The sequence below is a fragment of the Elephas maximus genome, chromosome 10 (assembly GCF_024166365.1).
Source record: "Elephas maximus indicus isolate mEleMax1 chromosome 10, mEleMax1 primary haplotype, whole genome shotgun sequence".
Classification (NCBI taxonomy): domain Eukaryota; kingdom Metazoa; phylum Chordata; class Mammalia; order Proboscidea; family Elephantidae; genus Elephas; species Elephas maximus.
The window spans coordinates 79,644,963-79,666,885 of record NC_064828.1 but is presented as its reverse complement, the minus strand read 5'-3'; the positions used below and the strand labels follow the sequence as shown (position 1 = coordinate 79,666,885).

Sequence of the window (21,923 nt, the reverse complement as noted above, 5' to 3'; positions counted from 1 at the left end):
AGCGTCACAAAGTAGTATGTGGGTTCCTTATTAAGAACCATTGTATTTAACTGAAATTTTTAATATATTAGCCTTTATGGCAGACCATTCTTAAGTATGAACTGTCTGTAAGTTGGACGTTTGTAACCCAGGGGCTGCCTGAATAACAAATTAATTTACGGTTCCTCGTGAGTTGACCTACCTACATAGTCACTAGTCTAAAGGAAGGTTCTTCTACTCCTTTTTTGGTGAAACAGAAAGGACAATAATGACTACAGCCAGGAGATGTTGGTTCTAATAAGCAGTGTGATGTCCCTACATTTCAATTTACTCCTGTAAGAGTTAGATATTAGACTAAATGAAAAAGAAGTCTCTTTCAGCTAAAAAATTCTAATATGTCCTCCTCCATAATACTTCAATTACAGAGTAATCTAAAGTTTTACATATTAGTCTGGGAAATCCAAAATTTCTTTTAAAGGGCTTCATGAGAGAAGGAAAAAGCACAGTGTGAATAACGTGTGTCCTAGGATAAATGTCCCAGCACCCAGGAAGTGAACTGCAGAGGTGCCCTCTGCTACCAAGAACGTGGCCACTGGCTACTATGTGTGGATGCAAAAGAGACTTAACTACTCCTCCTGACATGATTTCCTCTAGCAGTACATCTAACAAGTGCTTACAGTAAGGCTTCCAGTAACACCTACTTTGTTAATCTTTCTTAAACACGTTTCTTTCTAACATCACAAACCGTAGATCAAAAAGATACCTGCTCTTGATAGATCATGACCTATACTATAATGATGCTTGATAAATTGGTTTTAATTTCTTTTGATCATTAATCCAGTAGATAATTATTCTGCATATGCCAACTAAAATTATGATTTCCTATCATTGTTTTCTTTGTGGAAAGTGTCAATATGAGCCTTAATGACAGTAGTTGATTTCAAACCTGTTAGGTTTGATTAAAAAAAAAATTTGTAAGAATATTACTTGACAGCTCTTCAAAATAAAACGAAAAAAATTGCACATCGTTATTTCTGTTTTAAAAAGACTCTTAATAATCAAATGCTGTATTTTAAAAGGCATAAGCCTGGCATCCATCTTCTCTCTCCCTCTTTCCCTACCATCTTTCTTAAGTTATTTCATTTTCTAGTTAAGTAGCTCCTTCATTTTCTACATAAGTAGCTCCTGAGATTGCTCTAGTTAAGTAGCTCCTGAGATATCCACATACCCTCCAAGAGACATTCCTTTGGTCTTCAAATTAAACCAGTCATCTATTCTTAATCAATGACAGGTGGGAATTAAATACCCACTGAAAGATGAGTAAAAGTATTTTATCCTTTTATCAAAATGATCCGTGTTCTAATTTAATTAGTAGGATATTCTAATTCTGCATACAATAACAAGCAGCAAATATCAGTATAACACTTTATTTTATCCATAAAGGAATGACTTTTTGAAAATTCCAAACTCTGAAAAGTAGAAAAGAAATGTCAACATGTCATAATGTCTGAAATTCATTTTCAAAATACAAATGTCATTTGCTCAGAAGGAGGAACAGATTATTATAGATATAAAAGTAAGGGCATATTCCAGCCCTCCTCTACTGTATCTCCTAGTCTATAGAGCTACTTTTGAAGTTACAGACCAGGTAAGTAGAGAGATGTATAAGGGCACAGTACACAGAGAATCAGGCTGTTTGAATTCAGAGACAAACTCTACTTCCCCATTTCTCTTGCAACAAAGAACTGTAAACAGAAGGAAGGGTGCAGATGCAACATCAAATTCAGTATGTTCCTTTAAGATTATGGGAAAACCATGGAATAATAGCTGAAATATAAAGCATAACTGTGATGAAACACTGAAAAAAAATGAAACTATGTTCTCTTTTGAACTGCTGTGCTTTTATAAAAGTTAAGAATAATAACAGATGCAATGCATCAGGCTTCCGTGTTAATCCAGCACTTTGAAGTCTATCAATTTTAACAACTTTATTGAGATATAATTCGTGTCATACAATCTGCCCGTTTAAAGTACACACAATTCAGTGGTTTTTAGTACACTCACAGAATTGTGTAACTATCACCACCATTGATTTTACTTTATCAGCCCAAACAGAAACCCCATACCCATTAGCAATCACTCCTAACCCCTAAACTTCCACTCCCGTACCTGAGGAAACAATAGCTTATTTTCCGTCTCTATGGATTTGCCTATTCTAGACATTTCACAGAAATCATTCAATTATGTGGCCTTTTGTGATGGGCTTCTTTCACTTAGCGTAATGTTTTCAAGGCTCGTCCATGTTGGAGCACGTATTAGTACTTCATTCGTTTTTATTGCCAAATAATATTCTGTTGTATGGATGTATCATATTTTGTCTTCCATTCATCCAGTTGGTCGACATTTATGTTGTTTCTACTTTCTGACTATTATGAATAATGTTGCCATGAACATTCAGGCACAAGTTTTTATGTAAACATGTTTTCAGTTCTCTTGGGTACGTATCTAGGGGTGGAATTACAGGCAGTCCCCAGTTTATGAATGTCTGACTTGCAGACAACTCACACTTAACGGGCTGCCGTAAAGCCTATTATATTAAAAATCTGAGTTAAACACATATAATGGTTTGTAATAACAAACCCATGCACTACTTTGTGACTCTCATGAAAACACTGCATGGTTTAGAAGTGTTTCTTAAGTGTTTTATATGCATTGAAAGGTAAAATATATACTATATGCGAAGACAAACGTTTGACTAACTCACGTTAAATAAGTGTGTACCTGCTCTGACTCATCTACAAATTCGACTTAAAGACAGACTTAGGAATGGATCTTATCCGTAACCCGGGGACTACTTGTAGTGGTCATATAGTGAGGAACTCTATCTTTTGATACAGCAAGCTGAGCAAATGTTTAATACATGCTCTAAAATAAGAGTTGCACATATTTTGTAAACGCACTTCAGCCTATACTAAATGTTGTTAGGTTAAATAAGCCCACTGTAACTACAGAAAAGGACAAAGTTAAATGTCAGAAATTATAAAAATGAAATATTTTCTACTTTTTATTTAGAAAAAATTCAGAGTTTACTAAATTTGAATTATTTCATGTTTCATTATTTCACTTTTTTTTTATAGTTTTTCTTTCATTTATTTTTAAATTGATTTTTCACCATGGTTTTGTGACACAGCAGACAAATTTCAGAAAAGTGGGCAGGGTTGCTATGTCAGCTAAAACGAATTCTTGTTATATCAGAGGATCTTTGTCTTAATCCATCTTACTTCTGGCTAAAAAAAAAGAAAACCAAAAACCCTTGGGTCGAGTCGATTGCGACTCATAGCAGCCAGTTGATTTTTAACATATTTTTAACCAGCTCCTTGCAACACTTTATCCATCAGTAATTTTGGTGGTATATTTGGTCTTATTTACTGGGACACCACATTTATTTTATTTGGAAGCTATTAAAGTGTCTATTAATGTGAGATAATTTTAACCCATGAATTGTATAAATTAATGTTATCTCTACATATTCACATTTGTTTAAATCAAACCTACTGAAGTTAGCTTACTTGAGAGTTAAGAAATATTTAAAGTGACACTGCTGATACTCAAAAGTAAACGGTAGCCCAGGGTAACAAACATTAGAACACAAAAATCACTTACTACTGTTTCCTTGGCAGGAGGAGGCTTGATCTGTTGACTGGGAATCAGCACAAATGTCAAAGTACCATGCATATCAGACTATAATAGAAAGATTGAATTGTTTTTTTAATTTATTATTTATAAAAACTTTTCATGATCTTATGATTAATATTCCCTAAACCAGACTATTCTAGAACACTTCAGTAGACTTAAAAACAATAAAGATGAATCCCATTTCATCCAAAGCACAAATCATGCTTTTCATGGACTCCATTAAAACTGTCCTGGAATATGGCATTTTGCAATTCTGGTCCATTGAAGAAAGCCACTTAGTCCGTAAGTCTTGGTTTTTGTCTTCCATTCAGTGTCCAGCTAGGAAGATTCCACAGTGAAAGGTTGGTAGGTGCCACAGATATTTACTCTGACATACATAAATTCTAATACAGTAGAACCTGAATTAGTAATTGTGACCAGGATTAGAAAAGTAATCTAAATATGCAACTATTCTCACTTTCCAGATGGCTTGTCTCAGTCATCCATTCTATTTTTTTATTTTATTTTTTATTGTACTTTAGATGAATGTTTACAAAACAAACTAGTTTCTCACTAAACAATTAGTACACATACTATTTTGTGACACGGGTTGCCAACCCCACAGCATGTCAACAATCTCCTTTTCTTGACCCTGGGTTCCCTTTTACCAGCTTTCCTGTCTCCTCCTGCTTTCTCGTCTTTGCCCCTGGGCTGGTGTACCCATTTAGTCTCATTTTGTTTTATGGGCCTGTCTAATCTTTGGCTGAAGGGTAAATCTTAGGAATGACTTCATTACTTAGCTATAAGGGTGTCTATTTTTTAACTGTACTTACTGGTAGGTTCATTGTTATTTCTCAGTACACCACTGACTGAATAAGGAGTTGAGGATGTTTCCCAGATTCCACAATAGACATTAGCAGACATGAGCGATTCTAATGTAGCAACTGATACTAAGTAATTAAGAATATAAACTGGATTTGCGGGTATATAAAAAGTTATCATATACTGTCCTAAAAAGGTGACTATAAATGACTTCCTGATTATACCAGCACTGTCCAATAAAACTTTCTAAAATGATAAAAATGTTCTATATCTATGCTGTCCAATATGGTAGCCAACATGTTGCTTCTGAGCACATGAAGCACAGTTAGTATAAATGAAGAACTAAATCTTGAATTTTACTTAATTTTTACCTAACTTAAATAGCCCCATGTAGCTAGTGGCTACTATATTAGACAGTGCAGGTCTATACCACCTATACTGACTAGTATTGTTAGGGAAACAATAATCAGTTTTAGATAACAGACAACAAAATAAACATAAAAACTATGAGGGCTCAGGACTTGGATTTATTCCTGTTCCCCCAGTGGCTAGCACATAATGGGCACTCAATAAATATTTGCTGAATAAATTAATAAGTTACATTATTACTGATTTCAGAGACAAAATGCAGTCGGTAGTAATAAAGCTCAAATAAAGTAAAAAGAACTATTGGTGGCATCCCTCAAGAAGTAAAAAATCTAGTAACAATGTGCAATTACATATGAAAATTAGGCTAGAAACTGTCTAGTGCTCTTAACAATTTTTAAAAATATATTTTATTCTTAAATCTAATAACAAGGAAAACAGCTTTTAAAAAACCTATCAATGATTCTTTAACTTGTGTCCACTTACCAATATGTCAAAAACCTCATTGACATCTTTTCCCCGAATTTCAATGCCATTTATCTCCAGAACTTCATCTCCTTCATGTAACAGACCACTTTTCTCTGCAGCGCCTCCTTTTACTATTCGACTAATGATGACAGAATCCATTTCATTACGAACTGTAGCACCCTAAAAAAATTCAATATCAATTTTAAAATAAAAAATTTTTAAAGATTTCTTCATTTTTAAATTATTTTTTGTATTTATACATATTCAACAGTATCAGCCTTCAGTTATCTAAAACCATGTATGAAACCTATAATCAAATTTGTTCTGTATATATTGAATGCTGTTCAAATGGTTACATTACATCTAGATGTAATCAGTGGCCATGACTTATGACCATAAAAGTCTTCCTTTTTTAATTCAAAAGTATAACAGTGGGATGAATACCAATCTGGTTGATAATTCAACATGTTAAATATTGTAGCTGTATCCAATTCACATTAAAACGTAATGTTTATTAATATTAAATATTAAATGTATAATATTTATTATACAAATCAGAAGCACAACTGTAAAATGTATGCTCAAAATTTGGAAATATGACCTAAAGAATAAAACTTTTACTTGAAAATTTTCTCATGACTTTCCAAATTCCTTTGGGAGGAAAAAAACCAGTTACACAAACTGTCTATAAAATAGGGTTCATATGTCCTCTGAAAGGGGGGGTGGGGGGAACTAAAGCACTGAGAGAAGACTAAAAAAAGAAAACAAAAAGTTTTACATATAAAAACTATAAACCAAATACAAACATTAAGGAATACACACTTCTAAGAATATCTGAAGTATACAAATAAATGTGTTTCAACAAATTTAGCTGAATAAAAACATCAGAATTTCTAACTATTGTTAAGGAAAGTAAGCTGGGAGAATAATCAAATTATCCCTTCTTTGTATCTCAACAATTATTTCACAAGCTATTATTTCCACCATACAGGTGAGAAATGATGATGAAAAAACCTTTCTTAGCCAAATAAAGGGTAAAAGCAGGAATATAAAACAACTAACAAATGAACCTCAAAAGATAAAAATCACCAGCAATGCAGTGCGGCCTTAAATCATCTGCTATTTACAAGACCCCCTGTGCAGAATTAATCTCAGATCAGAGATGTGGAACACTTACCAATGGAATATCGCGAGCCTTTTCTATACGAACTATTTTTACAGTTTCTCCTCCATATTGCCCAACGCTTTCATAAACTCTCTCATCTGTAATGGGCTCTAGCTGCATTTCCTGCTCAGCAACCTTATCATGGGCCAGTAAAAGTGCCTGTTTCAAAGAAATAGAGCATTTTAATAAACAGAATGATCTATTTATGTAGAGCAATTTTTCAGCTAACTGTGTATATAGTATTCTGATCATTAAATCTCTAAAAGACATGCTATAATTATTACGCAGACCTATTTCCAAACTTCCTACCTTACGTTCAGATGCAATTCTATATGCTTTACAGCTAATAAATGTGTTAGGTATGTCAGGGCATACACTGGGATGAGTTATGAAAGTCTAAAATACTTAGGACACTTAACACTTAAACACTCTAGGTAATTAAGGATTTATGAAAAATGTGTTACAACCAAAAAAAAGGAGAAAGTTTTGTCTAATTTTTAAAGAATAAAAAGTTGTTTTAAAAAAATTTGGTTAATTTTAAATATGAAAATATATTACCCAACAACAACAATAATTTTGCTAAGGCAGTTGCAAACACCAAAAAAGGTCTCTTCCAGTAACAGGAGTCTAATTTTTTTTTTTTTTTTAATGATGAATGCTACGAAAACCATATAATGCTTTGTCTATTTTCTACCTGAATATGCGGGGCATTCAGCAAGGCAGTTAATTCTTGCCCTTCCTTCTGATGAACTGGCTTCAAAACAGCTTGTACCTAAGAAATACCAATAAATATTACTCTTCCTAGGCTGCAGAAAATATCAGGAGCACTTATACAGGTTAGTATTTTTTTTTTAAAAGTATAAATTAAAGTAGTTACGACGGAAAAGCACTAAAAAGGACTATAAGGAAAAAAAAAACATAAAATTTTTCCCCCCAGTTTCCAATCTTGTTATCATGGTAACATGATAATTCCTTATTAAAAATACTAGATAAGATTTTAATATTTAAGCCTATGAATGAAATATTTTCTTTTTGAAAGTTATAGCCAACATACTATATAATAAACTAATAATAAGAACATAAGGAACTATAAGGAACAGAAGCATTAAGGGAAGAAAACCTTGCTATTTTACAGTTGTATAGCCCTTGTTTATGTAACTATCCTGTAAATCAGAGACAGTTTAGGGGTTACAGACTAACAAGATAAATTTATATTAGAGTAATGAAACAATAACCTTAATATAGTGAACTATATTACTTTTCCTTAAGTCAAGCAATCCTAGGATAAACTCCACTTGGCTATGATAAACCTTTAGTATGTATCTTTATCTGTAAAATGGCACCTACCTTTTAAGTTTTTAAAAAGATCAAGATAATCCATATAAAATGCTTAGCACAGTACCTAGCACGTAATAAATTATTACTTTAATATATTTCTTGATGAGAGATATACGTATTTTAAGATTTCTGCATTACTATTCCTAAATTACATTGGTGTATAGAAGGCTGAACATAGTTTTCGGAACTACTATCTGGTTTTAATATCTAGGTTACACTATCCTAGTATAATGAGTTAGGGATCGTTCAATCTTTACATGTTAGAACAGTTTATTTAACATAAGAGTTATATGTTCCTGAATGTTTTGATAGAGCTTAAGAATAAAATCATCTGGGCCTGGTACCTTTTTTAAGGGTGGATTTCTGACTAACACTTGATTTCATCTATAGTTGCTGGTCTATTTTGTTTTTGCTATCTCTTCTTGAGTCACTATGGCATTCCTATTTTCTTAGAATAAACACATACTTGATGGCACTTTGACATTTACTCATATGAAGATATAATTAAATTTACTGTTCTTTCAATTTAGTTTCTTCTGCTTTATTTAGTGTATTTCCCTTTTCGATTTCTAATCATTTGAATTCTATGTTCAGTGCATTTATTGTTTTAATATAAATATTTAAGGAACAAATTTTGGTCTATGGACTATACTTTTCCCCAAAAGAGTGTGCTGTGTGTGATCCCACTGTCAATACCTTTGATTTTCTTCCCTTTTCTGTCCTCAAACCCCGGGTTCCTCTTTCTATAATTAACCTGTTGCCATCAAGTTGATTCTGACTCATAGAGACCCTATAAAACAGAGTAGAACTGCCCCATGGGGTTTCCAAGGAGTGGCTGGTATATTCAAACCGCTGACCTTTTGGTTTGCAGCTAAGCTTCTTAACCACTGCGCCACCAGGGCTCTGCTTTTCTAATTACCCACCAAAAGGAGTGCTTTGCGGTAACTCAGATACCAAAACCAAAACTATCACCATTAATGAAAATGTGCAGAAGTGAATCCACATACAGTAGAATTTTTAATAAGACTAATTCATGATTGAAACAGGAACCCAGCAATGCTATAATATCTTTTATGACTATTGTAAATCATTTTATTACTAGTTCCCCTATCAAATGTAAAAGATAATAATTCGGGGATTAATTAATTTGACTGCAACAAGTGGATACAAAGCAATGACAGTACCAAAATCAGCCTGACTTTTTTGGAGGTGTTTGAACCTAGAAAAACAAGTTTCCAATTACAGAGTTCTAAACAGGATAGCATGGCAATTATTATCTTCTTTAAGAATTCCATTAAATCTTACTAATGGACAAGGGCAGTGATCCAAAAAAGCTGATTTTTAAAATACGGTGTTTACTTTTCTAAGATATACAAAATTTAGGTTAATTTAAAACGAAATTTATATTCCCTGATTATATACCTTTTGACAGCTGGAGAAGGTAACTAACTATGAAAGGAAAAAGACAACTCTGGATTAAAAATGTGCCAAAAAACCCACTGCCATCGAGCCGATTCCAACTCATAGTGACCCCGCCCCATAGGGTTTCCAAGGAGCAGCGGCTGGTGGATTTGAACTGCCGACCTTTAGGTTAGTAGCCGAGCTCTTAACCACTGTGCCAAAGTACCAGGTCAACTCAATGATAATTTTCTGTACTAGACATTTTTTCCTATTTCTACTTTTAGGTCAGTTCCTCAACATCTATGAATCCTCCCTTCTAATGAAATCAGAACTCCTGTAGTAACAATTACTCCCTTCCCATTACTCCTTTTTTCTGTCTTAATCTTCCCAGTTGCTACCTATTCTAGTGTTAACACACACCACCAGCTACTTCAACAAAGGCCTCGGGAATTAGAAGGCTATTGTTACATCCCAATGTCTTCTTTCTATTAGCCTATTAAAGTGTTCAAATTTCTTATTTTTAAAAGAAAATACACTCTTTTGATCTTGTACTCTTCTCTAGCTATACTATTTTCCTTCAGAGCCAAGCTTTCTTATTTTTAAACTAATTTTTTTTTAATAGAAATGGTATATATGTTACATGTAAAAAATCAGAATAGGTAGCCAACAAGAAGAAAATAAAAATGATCATAATTCCCAAACCTAGGAATAATCTCTTTGGTATATATCCTTCCTGTATTTCTATTACCAAAATATTCACCATAATATATCTATACATGACAAAGGACTTGTAACCTGAACATATAAAGAATGCTTATAACTCAGACTAACAACTGATTTTAAAAATGAGGAAAAGATCTGAACAGACATTTCACAAAAGATGATACAGGAATGGCCAATAAACACATTGAAAAATGCTCAGCATCAATAATCATTATAGAAATACAAATTAAAAGGAGATAACATTACACACTTGGTAGAAAGATAAAACTTATAAAGACTGATAATACCAAATGTTGGTGGGAATGGGGAACAAATGGAACTCTCATATATTGCTCACGGGAATGTGAAATGGTACAGCCATTTTGGAAAAAGTCTGGCAGTTTCTTGTAAGATACACTTAGCATATGATCCAACAATTCCATTCCTAGGTATTAATCCAACAGAAACGAGAACATTTGTTCACACAGTGACTTGTGCACAAATGTTTATAGGAGCTTTATTCATAATAGTCCGAAACAGGAAACAACACATGTATCTATCAACAGATGGATGGATAAACAAACTATGGGACATTCATACAAGGTACTCAGCAAGAAACTGCAGGCTCCTGAAACACACAACATGGATGAATTAGAAAACATTATGCTGAGCAAAAGACTACATATCGTCTGATTCCATTTATATGAAAAGGAAAACGCAAATTTATAAAGACAGAAGAGATCAGAGGATGTCTAGTGCCTGGAGCGGGAAGGGGATTATTGACTACAAAGTGGGAGCTTTGTGGAGTGACGGGCGCTTCTATAATTCAACTGTGATGGTAAATTACAAGGTGTATACATTTACCAAAATATATTGAAGTATATAATAAAATGCACCCATTTTAACTGTGTATGAATTATATCCCAATAAAGCTATCACCAAAAAAAGCATCCATAATTCCTAAATTTAGGAAAAATCATTTTGGTATATATCTTTTCTTTATTGTTTATTCTTATTTTTACCAAAATGAGATCAAACTACTCATACTGTTTTACGTTTTTCATAATTCTTATTTGAATCTAATAAATTATTAAAATATCTTTTTTGATGTTATTCAAAACGGTCCCTGGTGGTACAGTGGTTAAAGTGCTCAGCTTCTAATCAAAAGGTTGATAGTTTGAACCTACCAGCTGCTCCATGAGAGAAAGGTGTGGCAGTCTGCTTCTGTAAAGATTTCAGCCTTGGAAACCCCACAGGGCAGAGCTCTACTCTGTCCTATAGGATCACTATGTGTCAAAATCGACTCGACAGCAACAGGCTTATGTTATTATGTTTTCATTTCTATAACACAAATATGACCATTCTCATTAGCTATCATTTATAGTTTCAAGTCTAAGCTCCTCAGCCTTGAACAGAAGGACCTCCAGCTTTGCCTCTTTTCCAGCCTTGTCTCATAGCATTTCTCATGTCTTTTTTGCCCCAGCCTTAACATGCCTGTTGTTTCCTCCACACACTATGCTGCTTCCCCACTATGACTGTGATCATGCCAGCTATTCCAGCTTCCTGAGTTGCCTCTATTTGCCTAAATGATGCTGCTTACTGGTCCAGCTGTGAGAATTTCTGTTTTCTTTATGTTGAAGTGTAATCCATACTGAGGGCTGTAGTCTTTGATCTTCATCAGTGCTTCAAGCCCTTTTTACTTTCAGCAAGCAAGGTTGTGTCAACTGCATATCGCAAGTTGTTAATGAGTCTTCCTCCAATAATGATGCCATATTCTTCTTCTGATAGTCCAGTTTCTCCGATTATTTACTCAGCATACAGACTGAATAAATACGGAGAAAGGATACAACCCAACACACACCTTTCCTAATTTTAAACCACACAATACCCCCTTGTTCTGATTGAATGACTGCCTCTTGATCTATGGACAGGTTCCGCGTGAACATAATTAAAGTGTTCTCGAATTCCCATTCTTTACAATGTTATCTATAATATGTTAAGATCCACATGGTCGAATGTCTTTGCATAGTCAATAAAATACAGGTAAACATCTTTCTAGTATTCTCTGCTTTCAGCTAAGATCCATCTGATATCAGCTATTTCTCTCGTTCCCTGTCCTCTTCTGAATCTGGCTTGAATTTCTGGCAATTCCCCGTTGACGTACTGCTGCAACCAGTTTTCAATTGTCTTTAGCAAAATTTTACATGCGTGTGACATTAATGATATTGTTCAATAATTTCCACATTCTGTTGGGTCACCTTTCTTCGGAATGGGCAAATATGGATCTCTTCCCATTGGTTGGCCAAGAAGCTGTCCTCCAAATTTCTTGGCATAGACAAGTTTGTTGAACTTGTTTGTTGAAGCATTTCAATTGGTATTGCCAATTCCTGGAGCTTTGTTTTTCGCCAATGCCTTCAGTGCAGCTTGGATTTCTTCTTGGATTTCACTACCACAAGTTCTCGATCATGTTACCTCTGGAAATGGCTGAAGATCAACCAATTTTTTCTGATCCTTCCATCATGATAAAGAGAGAAAATATTTAAGTTGTCAAGGATTTCATATCATTTGGATCCACTACCAACGCCCATGAAAGCAAAGCAAAGCAAACCAAACCCAGTGCCATTGAGTCGACTCCGACTCGTAGTGACCCTCAGGACAAAGAACTGCCCCACAGAGTTTCCAAGGAGCGCCTGGCAGATTCGAACTGCCAACCCTTTGGTTAGCAGCCATAGGATTTAACCACTTTTCCCCCATGAAAGCAGCAGTCAAGAAATTAAATGATGTGTTGTACCAGACAAATCTCCTGCAAAAGACCTCTTTAAAGTGTTGAAAAGCAAAGATGTCACTTTGATGACTAAGGTGTGCCTGACCCAAGCCATGGTATTTTCTATCGTCTCATATCCACGTGAAAACTGGACAATGAAAAAAAGGGAGACCAAAGAAGAATTGACGCATTTGAATTATGGTGCTGGCAAAGAATACTGAATGTACCATGGACTGCCAGAAAAATAAACAAATCTATATTAGAGGAAGTAAAGCCCGGATGCTCCTTAGACATGACGATGGAAAGGCTTCATCTCATTTACTTTTGACATGTTATCAGGAAGAACAAATCCCAGAAGTACATCCTGCTAGGTAGAGGGTCAGCAAAAAAGGGAAAGACCCTAAAGAGACGGAATGACACAGTGGCTGCCAACAATGGGCTCTAACACACCTACAATTGTGAAGATGGCGCAAGACCGGGCAATGTTTAGTTCTATTATTATACACAGGGCCACTGAGAGTCAGAGCTGACTCAGGTATATAACAGCAACAATTTGCCTAGATAATACTTGCTTGTCTTAGTTATCTAGTGCTGCTATAACAGAAATACCACAAATAGGTGGCTTTAACAAACAAATTCACTTTCTTACAGTTTAGGAGGCTAGAAGTATGAATTCAGGAGAATGACTCTAGGTAAAGGCTTTCTCTCCATCAGCTCTGGGGGAAGGTCCGTGACTCTTTTCAGCTTCTGTTCTTCGGTTCTCTGGTGATCTTCATGTAGCATGGCATCTATCTTTCCCCATCTGTGCTTGCTTTCTTCTGTGCCTAATTGGTCCTTTTATACCTCAAAAGTGATTAGGTCTAAGACACCCTACATTGAAATTGTATCATTAACATAAAAAAGGAAATTTTATTCCCAAATGGGATCACATCCACATGTACAGAGGTAAGGATTCCAACACACATTTGGCAGGGAGTGTTCCATAACAGTGTTCATCTTATAAAACTGGCCGCATCTGATTTAAAACTACTAATGTTACTGTATTCCCACTAATTTTATTGTACTAGCTAGTACTATACTAAGCTCATGGAAGACAGGAACTATACATTTGGTTGTAGGTTAAAAACACACAAAACAACTTTGCTCCTATACTGTACATCTTTAAAAGCACTTCACAAATGTATCATTCAAGAAGTTTATTTTCTATATGCTTTTCCTTAAACTAAGAAGTCTTTTTCTCATTAATTCACAAGAGTTCTTTATGCATTTTTTACACACAAGATTTTGTTATCCATATATATATTTATATATACACACACATCTCATTACCTCCAAACCAAGTAATCAACTATCATTTCCAGTCTGTTGGTTTGCTATTTAACTCTCTTAAAGGTGTCTTTAGATAAGCAAAGTTCATTTAATAAAGTCCCAAGTTCTCAACTTTTTCTTTATAAAAAGTTAAATTACCAAAAAAAACTTGTTCAGCATTCATTAATATCTTAGATCATCAAAAATATGTCCTTGAATAATTCTGACAAATATTTTTCTTACTATCCAATTTTACAGTTTTACATACAAAGTTAACTCTTTTCATGAAATAAAGCTCTGCTTAAAAAAGAAAAAAAATTGTTTTTTCAGGATAAAGTGCATGCTGCAAGTTTTTTTTTTATCACAATAAATTAACATGCGATCAGTAGTAATTTATTCAAACAAGCTTATATTCACATCAGTGTTTTCCAGTAACACTGCCTTACTATCAGTAACAATTACCTTGTAGATGTCAACAAGATGTTCCAAATACATACCTCTTGTACAAGATCTTGTGCATTGGAGATAAGAGGAAATGGTGGACTGGCCTTGTTCATATGTACTGTGACAGCGTTGTGTATCTTAAATGCATTCTGGAAATCTTTATTTTGCACAAGTTGTAAAAGCAGTGAAATATCCTCCTGGCTCTGAGAATCTACCAAAGTATGTTGGATGTGTTTAAGTGAAGAAAACAAGTCTTCCACTTCTAGTAGGAGAAGGAAAAGTTATCCAAAAATTAATCTTTTCAGTCTTAACTCACATACTTATTAAAATAAAATTTCTTGAACTGGTAACAATTTAAATTAAAAAAAAAAAAAACCAAAAACCCTAAACACGCATATTTCTGAGTGCCAAATCACTGTCATTTCACTGATTTTTAAGTAAAACTCTATAAAAATTGTATGACAGAATAACGTGGCTTTTTTTTTTTAAGTGTTTTAATTATAAAACTAAAACGTCAGGTACAAAAAACAAAAAACAAAAGGTGATACAGAAAGTTAAAAATCAACAATAACCCCATCACCTGGAAACAACTTTTTTTAAAAAAACATTTTAGGGTGTTTCCTTTTTCATTCAACAGTACAGAACCAAACCAAAAACCAAACCCAGTGCCATCGAGTCGATTCCGGCTCATAGCAACCCTACAGGACAGAGTAGAACCACCCCATAGAGTTTCCAAGGAGCGCCTGGTAGATTTCAACTGCTGACCCTTTGGTCAGCAGCTGTAGCATTTAACCACTACGCCACCAGGGTTTCTAGTAGCTCCCCCTTATTCACAGCTTCGCTTTCCGTGGTTTCAATTACCTGTGGTCAACCATGGTCTGGAAATATTAAACGAGTAGCGTGATGAAATCTCGCGCCACCCCAATCCGTCCTGCCCGGGGACTACATTCACATAACTTTTATTACAGTACATTGCTATATTTTATTATTAGTATTGCTGTTAATCCCTTACTGTACTTAATTTATAAATTAAAACTTATCATAGGTATGTACGTATAGGACAAAACATAGTGTTTTGGTACTATCCGTGGTTTCCGGCATCTAAGGGGGTCCTGGAACATATCCCCAGCAGATAAGAGGTGACTACTGTCTATTGTAATCATCTTCCTACATACCAAATAGTCTTTAAAAACATTATTTATAAGAGCTACATAATATCAATGCCCATGGAAGCAGCAGTCAAGAATTCAAACAACAATTTGCATTGGGTAAATCTGCTGCAAAAAATGTCACTTTAAGGACTAAGGTGTGCCTGACCCAAGCCATGATGTTTTCAATTGCCTCATATGCATGTGAAAGCTGGACAATAAATAAGGAAGACCAGAAAACTGATGCCTTTGATTTACGGTGCTGGTGAAGGATACTGAATAGACCATGAACTGCGAGAAGGACAAACAAATCTGTCTTGGAAGAAGTACAGCCAAAATATCCATTCGAAGCAAGTACAGCTAGACTGTGTCTCACATACTTTGGACATGTTATCAGGAGGGCCCAGTCCCTGGAGAAGGACATTATGCTTGGTAAAGTAGAGGGTCAGTGAAAAAGAGGAAGACTGTCAACAAGATGGACTGACGGTGGCTGCAACAATGGGCTCAAGCATAACAACTGTGAGGATGGCGCTGGACCAGGCAGTGTTTCATTCTGTTGTACACAGGGTTGCTATGAGTCGGAACCAATTTGTCAGCACCTAACAACAACACATGATATTCTATTATATGGCCACACCATAATTTGTGTAGCCATTACACTAAATCTGAGCATTTAGTTGCTTTCGATATTTTGCTGTTATAAGTAGTAATTCTCATTTTAATATATAATGATCATCCTTGCATATAAATTTGTCTGAGATCTCAATGTTTCCTTAAAATAATTTCTAGAAATATAATTTTTAAATAAAAGAATCTGAAATTTTTAAAGCCAACAAGCTTCCTAGGGAGGTTTTACTAATTTACATCCCACTGGCAATATTTTAACCAATATTAAATATTACCATTTTTTAAAATCCTCTTTCTTTGATTAACAGGGAGGCTGAAGGTTTATTCGTATTTCCCATGCACTTCTTTTGTGGTCCATAAACTCTCAGGAATATGTGAGTCTCTTAAAATTGTATGGAAAACTTGGGGTTTATGTATGTGTGTGACAGCCTCTGACTGTGCACAGACAGGCATGCATTTTTCTTGGAGAGGGTCCATACCCAGTTATGCAGTCTCATTATGCCGTAATGGTTAAGAAACCAATGATAATCTCTGCTCCCCCAACAGGTGTGTGTACATTTACCATATTTGTTGCAAATATTTTTCTCATTCAACCATTTGCCTGTTAATTGTATCTGTGGTAGCTTTTCCTACAGAAGTTTTCTATGCTTACATGTTAAGAATGATCCACCAACTTTGACTTCTTTTACCATTTTTATCATTATAAACTCCCCTTAGGCCATTAAATAAATCTTTACTTAAATGGCTTCTATTTCATAATTAACTTTAATTCACCTGGAATTTATTTTGGGCACAGATTTAGGGTGAATTTTTAACTTCATTTCTTCCTCCAAGCGATTAACCAAATTATTTGAGCACCACTTACTAAATACGAGTTGCCATCAAGTTGATTTCAACTCTTGGCAACCCCATCGTGTCAGAATAGAACTGTGTTCCACAGGGTTTTTAATTGCTGATTTTTTGGAATTAGACTGCCAGGCTTTTCTTCTGAGGCACCTCTGGGTGGACTAGAAACTTCATTAGTGGCTGAGCTCATTAATCATTTGTACCACCAAGGAACTCGTTTACTGAATAATCCTTCCTCTTTCACTGAAATATGATGCCATCAAATTCTTACACATATCAGGGTCTCCTTTTATTCAATTGGTGTATCTGTTAGAACCACAAAGTCTTATTATAGTAACATTATTGTCTTTGTTCACATATTGATATTGAGCACCTGCTTTATCACTGCTATGGATTGAATTGTGCCCCCCAAAAATGTGTGTTAACTTGGCTAGGCCATGATTCCCAGTATTGTGTGGTTGTCCTCCATCCTGTGATCTAATTACCCTATGTGTTGTAGGTGCTAACCTTTACGATGTTAATGAGGCAGGATTAGAGGCAGATATGTTAATAAAGCAGGACACATCTACAGGATTAGGTTGTATTTTGAGTCAATCTCTTTTGAGATATAAGAATGGAGCAGAGAGGAGAGGGGCCTCATACCCCCAAGAAAGAAGAGCCAGGAGCAAATCGCATCCTTAGGCCCGGGGGTCCCTGTACTGATAAACTCCTGACCCAGGGGGAGGCTGAAGACAAGGGCCTTCCCCCATAAAAAAAAAAAAAACAAGAAAAAGAAAGCCTTCCCCTGGAGCTGGAGCCCTGAATTCAGATTTCTGGTTAAGAGCTACGGCTGCTAACTAAAAGGTCAGCGGTTTGAATCCATGAGCCGCTCCTTGGAAACCCTATGGGGCAGTTCTACTCTGTCCTATAGAGTTGCTATGAGTTGGAATCAACTCGATGGCAAAATGGGTTTGTTTTTTTGTTTAGACTGTGAGAGAATAAATTCCTCTTTGTTAAAACCATCCACTTGTGGTATTTCTATTACAGCAGCACTAGATAACTAAGACAATCACTTTTTCAAAGATTCCTTGACTATTTAAAATGAGTTAAAGAACCTTTTTTTTTTTTTTTTTCAAGATACTCCTCATTCCCTCTTTTCCATTCTCTCAAAAAGAAAAGTTCTACTGAGACTTTGACTGAAATTAAACCACTAAATAAGTCTGGGAAAACTCATATTGGAAATTATCTGTCTTATTACACCATTAATATAAAAAATCTCTCCATTTAAGTCTTTTTGTTAGTTTTCTTCACATAGGAACTGCAGAAAGGCTGTTGGTTTTTGTATATTTATCTTGTATCCCACTATTTTACTGATCTCAATTACGGACTCTGTAATTCTTTAGTTAATTCTTGAGGTCCCCTTTTTTCCCCCAAATGAAAGGAGCTTCAGTTCTTATTATAAAACATATGGTCATTAGTACAGACACTCCTTGATTTACAATGGGGTTCCATTCTAATGACTACTCCATTGTAAGCTGGTTCTGATGTAAGTCGAATACCTCAGTTTTTTTTTTAAGTTTTCATTATTACTGCCTTTCATTATCAGTATCTTTATAAATCTGATCATTATTTGTCTTTGGGGGTTGGAAACATCACATCTGAGAATGGTAACATCAGCAAACTAGTGCACTGCAACATTGTATGTAGTACATGTTACTAATGATAAACTATAATTCCTCATAACTTGAATGTGTCATAAGCCAAGGACTGCCTGTAGTTACAAATACAGCAAACTGAATGATTACAAAGCCATAGCTGTCATTAGAATAACCTAAGACGTTGTGACCCAGAGTTAGATAAAACTTGAGAGATAGCCAGAATTTAACCATGCTAATATTCTGTCCACAAGAGTAGGTAAGAATATGAAAGGTCAAATTACATCAAATTGACAGATGTTACCACAGAGTTACCAAGAGTGTAAAGAATTTTTAAGAGTGTAAAGGATTCAAGAGCCTTAAACTGTCTTTAAAGCGAGACAGAAAATATTTAAATATTTTAAGCAAAAAAAAAAAACAAAACCAACAAAGCCATTAAGGTAATCAGCTACAATCTTATGGGGACTACAGACTTCCCTGAATGGAACATAACTCTGTAAATAATGAGATTCCTATTAAAATGATTAGTAAATGCTAAAACAAGCTCATCCTGGGTGTCAGGGCAAAGATCTTACCTGAGCAAAAGCCTAGAGGGTAAATGTCTCCCTAGTGGTCTCTTCAACCCCTGAGAGATTAAAGTTTTAAAGTAAAAAAAAAAAAGCTTCTGAATAATCCTCTCCTGTGAACCAAGCCAACCACAAGAACACTAAAATACTAGTACTAAATACATTTTAAAAAAAAAAATCTGTAGTACTACCTCTCAGCTATAACTACTGGTCTTATTTTGTTATACTATACAGCTTTTCAGACTTTTAATGCTGATATAACCATACAGATTATACTGTAAATGCTGTTCTGTAATCTAATTTTTCCAATTACTCCTTACAATAAATTTTAGGATAAAGCTGCTGATTAGATAATAAAAACATTCACAATTTTGATTCATACTGCCAAATTGCCTTCTCTATATACTAATTCACATTCCTACCAGCAATGAACATTGAGTGCCCATTTTCACAAGCCCAGGCCAAATTAAAAATGATCAATCTATTAATTTTTGATGATCTAGTAAGGGATAAAGAACTTTTTTCTTTGCCTAGTACTGAAGTCGAACACATTTTCACAAGGTTAATAGCCATTTGTATTTCTTGTTTTGTCTATTTTCTGTTTAAATGATGCTGCCTCAGTCCAATAACATTCTAAAGGTCACATAGATGGGTATTATCACATTAGCCAGAAATGAAATAAGTTCACTGTCTTTACTCAGTTCTTTACTAATAAATTCTGAATGCAATTCTAACAAAGGGTCTTTTCTTTCATATTAAGTATGATGTCATAATGAATCATAATTTTTGGCAACATGAATTCAGGGATTCTCATTTCGGCACACATTCTCACTCATATTTTTCACATAAAATTCTTAATTTCAAAGGTCAGAATATTTGGTTGTAAGTTAAAAAAACACAAAAAACTTTGTTTCTATACTGTACATCTTTAAAAGTCCTTCACAAATACATATCATTCAAGGATAGTTTATTTTTTTATACACTCAAAGAAATGGTCCATTCGCTGATGGGGCAATTTAGGTTTTATCTGTAATTTAAAAAAACCAACAAAAAAAAACCTCAGTTCTTTAATAATCTGTACAATTCCAGAGGGAATTTTGAAAGTCGAATCAGCAGCTAAATCAGACCTGGCAAATTAATATTCTCTTCTATAAAGATGAAGACCCACAGACAACAGAGCAAGAATACAGAAGAGATAGAGAAAAGAGACCCCCTCCCATACACAGAAAGAGATGAGAGACCTGCTTTCCCACTCCCAAACACATAAAGAGAAGAGACACAAGGAGAAAGAGTCACATGGACAGAGAAATAGAAAGGGAAATGAGAACCACAGAACTAGAGAGAAAGACCAACACAAGTCAGGGTGGGGAGTGGGCAAAGAGGTACAGAGGGGTAGGCAAGATGGAGGGTGGGCACAGGTGGAGACACTCTGCAGAGGGGAAGGCAGAGGTAGGCACAGCAAATTTGGCTTTGGTAACAAATTCCCTAGCAGGAAGCTCTTCAGTCTTAATTCTTTGTCCTGAGTTGTATCTATTTTCTCTTACTTGATTTTCAGTAGAAATTGTTTTAAGTATCCATCATCTTCACTATCATTTCATACAATATTTCAATCTTGATTACTTAATGTCAAAAGAGGAGACATGTGATTTAAAAGAAAATAACTTATATTTACTTGTACGACACAGCTATTTGAGCAGAGAAATACAAACATACACGTAAGTCCACAAATCTACCTCCTGAACTCTTTCCTCTCCCAGCAGCCTAAAAACGTAAACGAATGAAGACTCTAAAATAGGCAAGAGAAAGAAACCACTAAGAGCTGCCCTATCTGAAAATTTTGTCTTCAAACATTCTCTTAGCCTTAAGCCATAAGTGTAAGACTAGGCAGCCATATTAGCGTTAAGACTAGGCAGCCATATGAAGAATTTTTTGGCTGTGAGGATAGACACTAAAACAACCCAAGGAAGCTGAGGAATCTCCATCTCTGGAGATCTTTCAAAGCAACAGTGATAACCATCTTGCCTGGATTAGCTTTGTTTATTTTTACTTATCACTCTTATATACCCCCCCCAACATGAAAGCAAACAGTTTCTAGAGCTCTATTCCAGCATTAAAATTCTTCCACTTCGAAATGAAGAATAATAATAATACCAGTTCTTTTAACCTATCCTCAGAAATTTCTAGATTCCAATCAACTTCATGACTTTTTTCCTAAAACTTTTAAGATTTCTTCTTTTCCCCTAAACTCTATAATCAAATAGACTATTCAGATGAGGGACTTCAAATTCCTGAATATGAAAAAATTCTATCAGTTTGTTGTTTGTTGTTAGTTGCCCTCAAGTGGATTTCAACTCATGGCACCCCCATCCCCCATGCCATATGGTGAGTAGAACTGCTCCATAGGGCTTTCAAGGGTGTGAACTTTTGGAAACAAATCACCGGGCCTGTCTTCGAAGGCCTCTCTAACGGTTCAAACCACCAGCCTTCTGGCTAGTAGTTGGGCGATTAACCATTTGCACCACCCAGGGACCTACCCTATCTATCTGCGGGATCGAAATCTAAAGGTTCATTCACGAAATCTTTGCTTAAATAGCTTTTTCACTTAATAACATAAAATTCAGATCTCTGAATACCTATTTTTAGTGGACTAGGTCAAATTGAATTTATTAG

The 21,923-nt window shown here is 35.0% G+C and overlaps 1 protein-coding gene across 3 annotated transcripts in view; it reads right to left on the bottom strand.

The window, feature by feature from the left end:
• The window catches only part of PALS1 (protein associated with LIN7 1, MAGUK p55 family member), a 104,744-nt gene that overhangs the window by 31,610 nt on the left and 51,211 nt on the right, over positions 1-21,923 (bottom strand). For all 3 annotated transcript variants that reach the window (XM_049898881.1, XM_049898880.1, XM_049898883.1), the window contains exons 4-8: positions 14,486-14,694; positions 7,170-7,247; positions 6,488-6,634; positions 5,329-5,490; positions 3,643-3,720 (exon numbers count right to left, since the gene is read on the bottom strand). In XM_049898881.1, the coding sequence (XP_049754838.1) occupies positions 3,643-3,720; positions 5,329-5,490; positions 6,488-6,634; positions 7,170-7,247; positions 14,486-14,694 (674 nt within the window). The remainder of the gene's footprint in view (positions 1-3,642; positions 3,721-5,328; positions 5,491-6,487; positions 6,635-7,169; positions 7,248-14,485; positions 14,695-21,923) is intronic.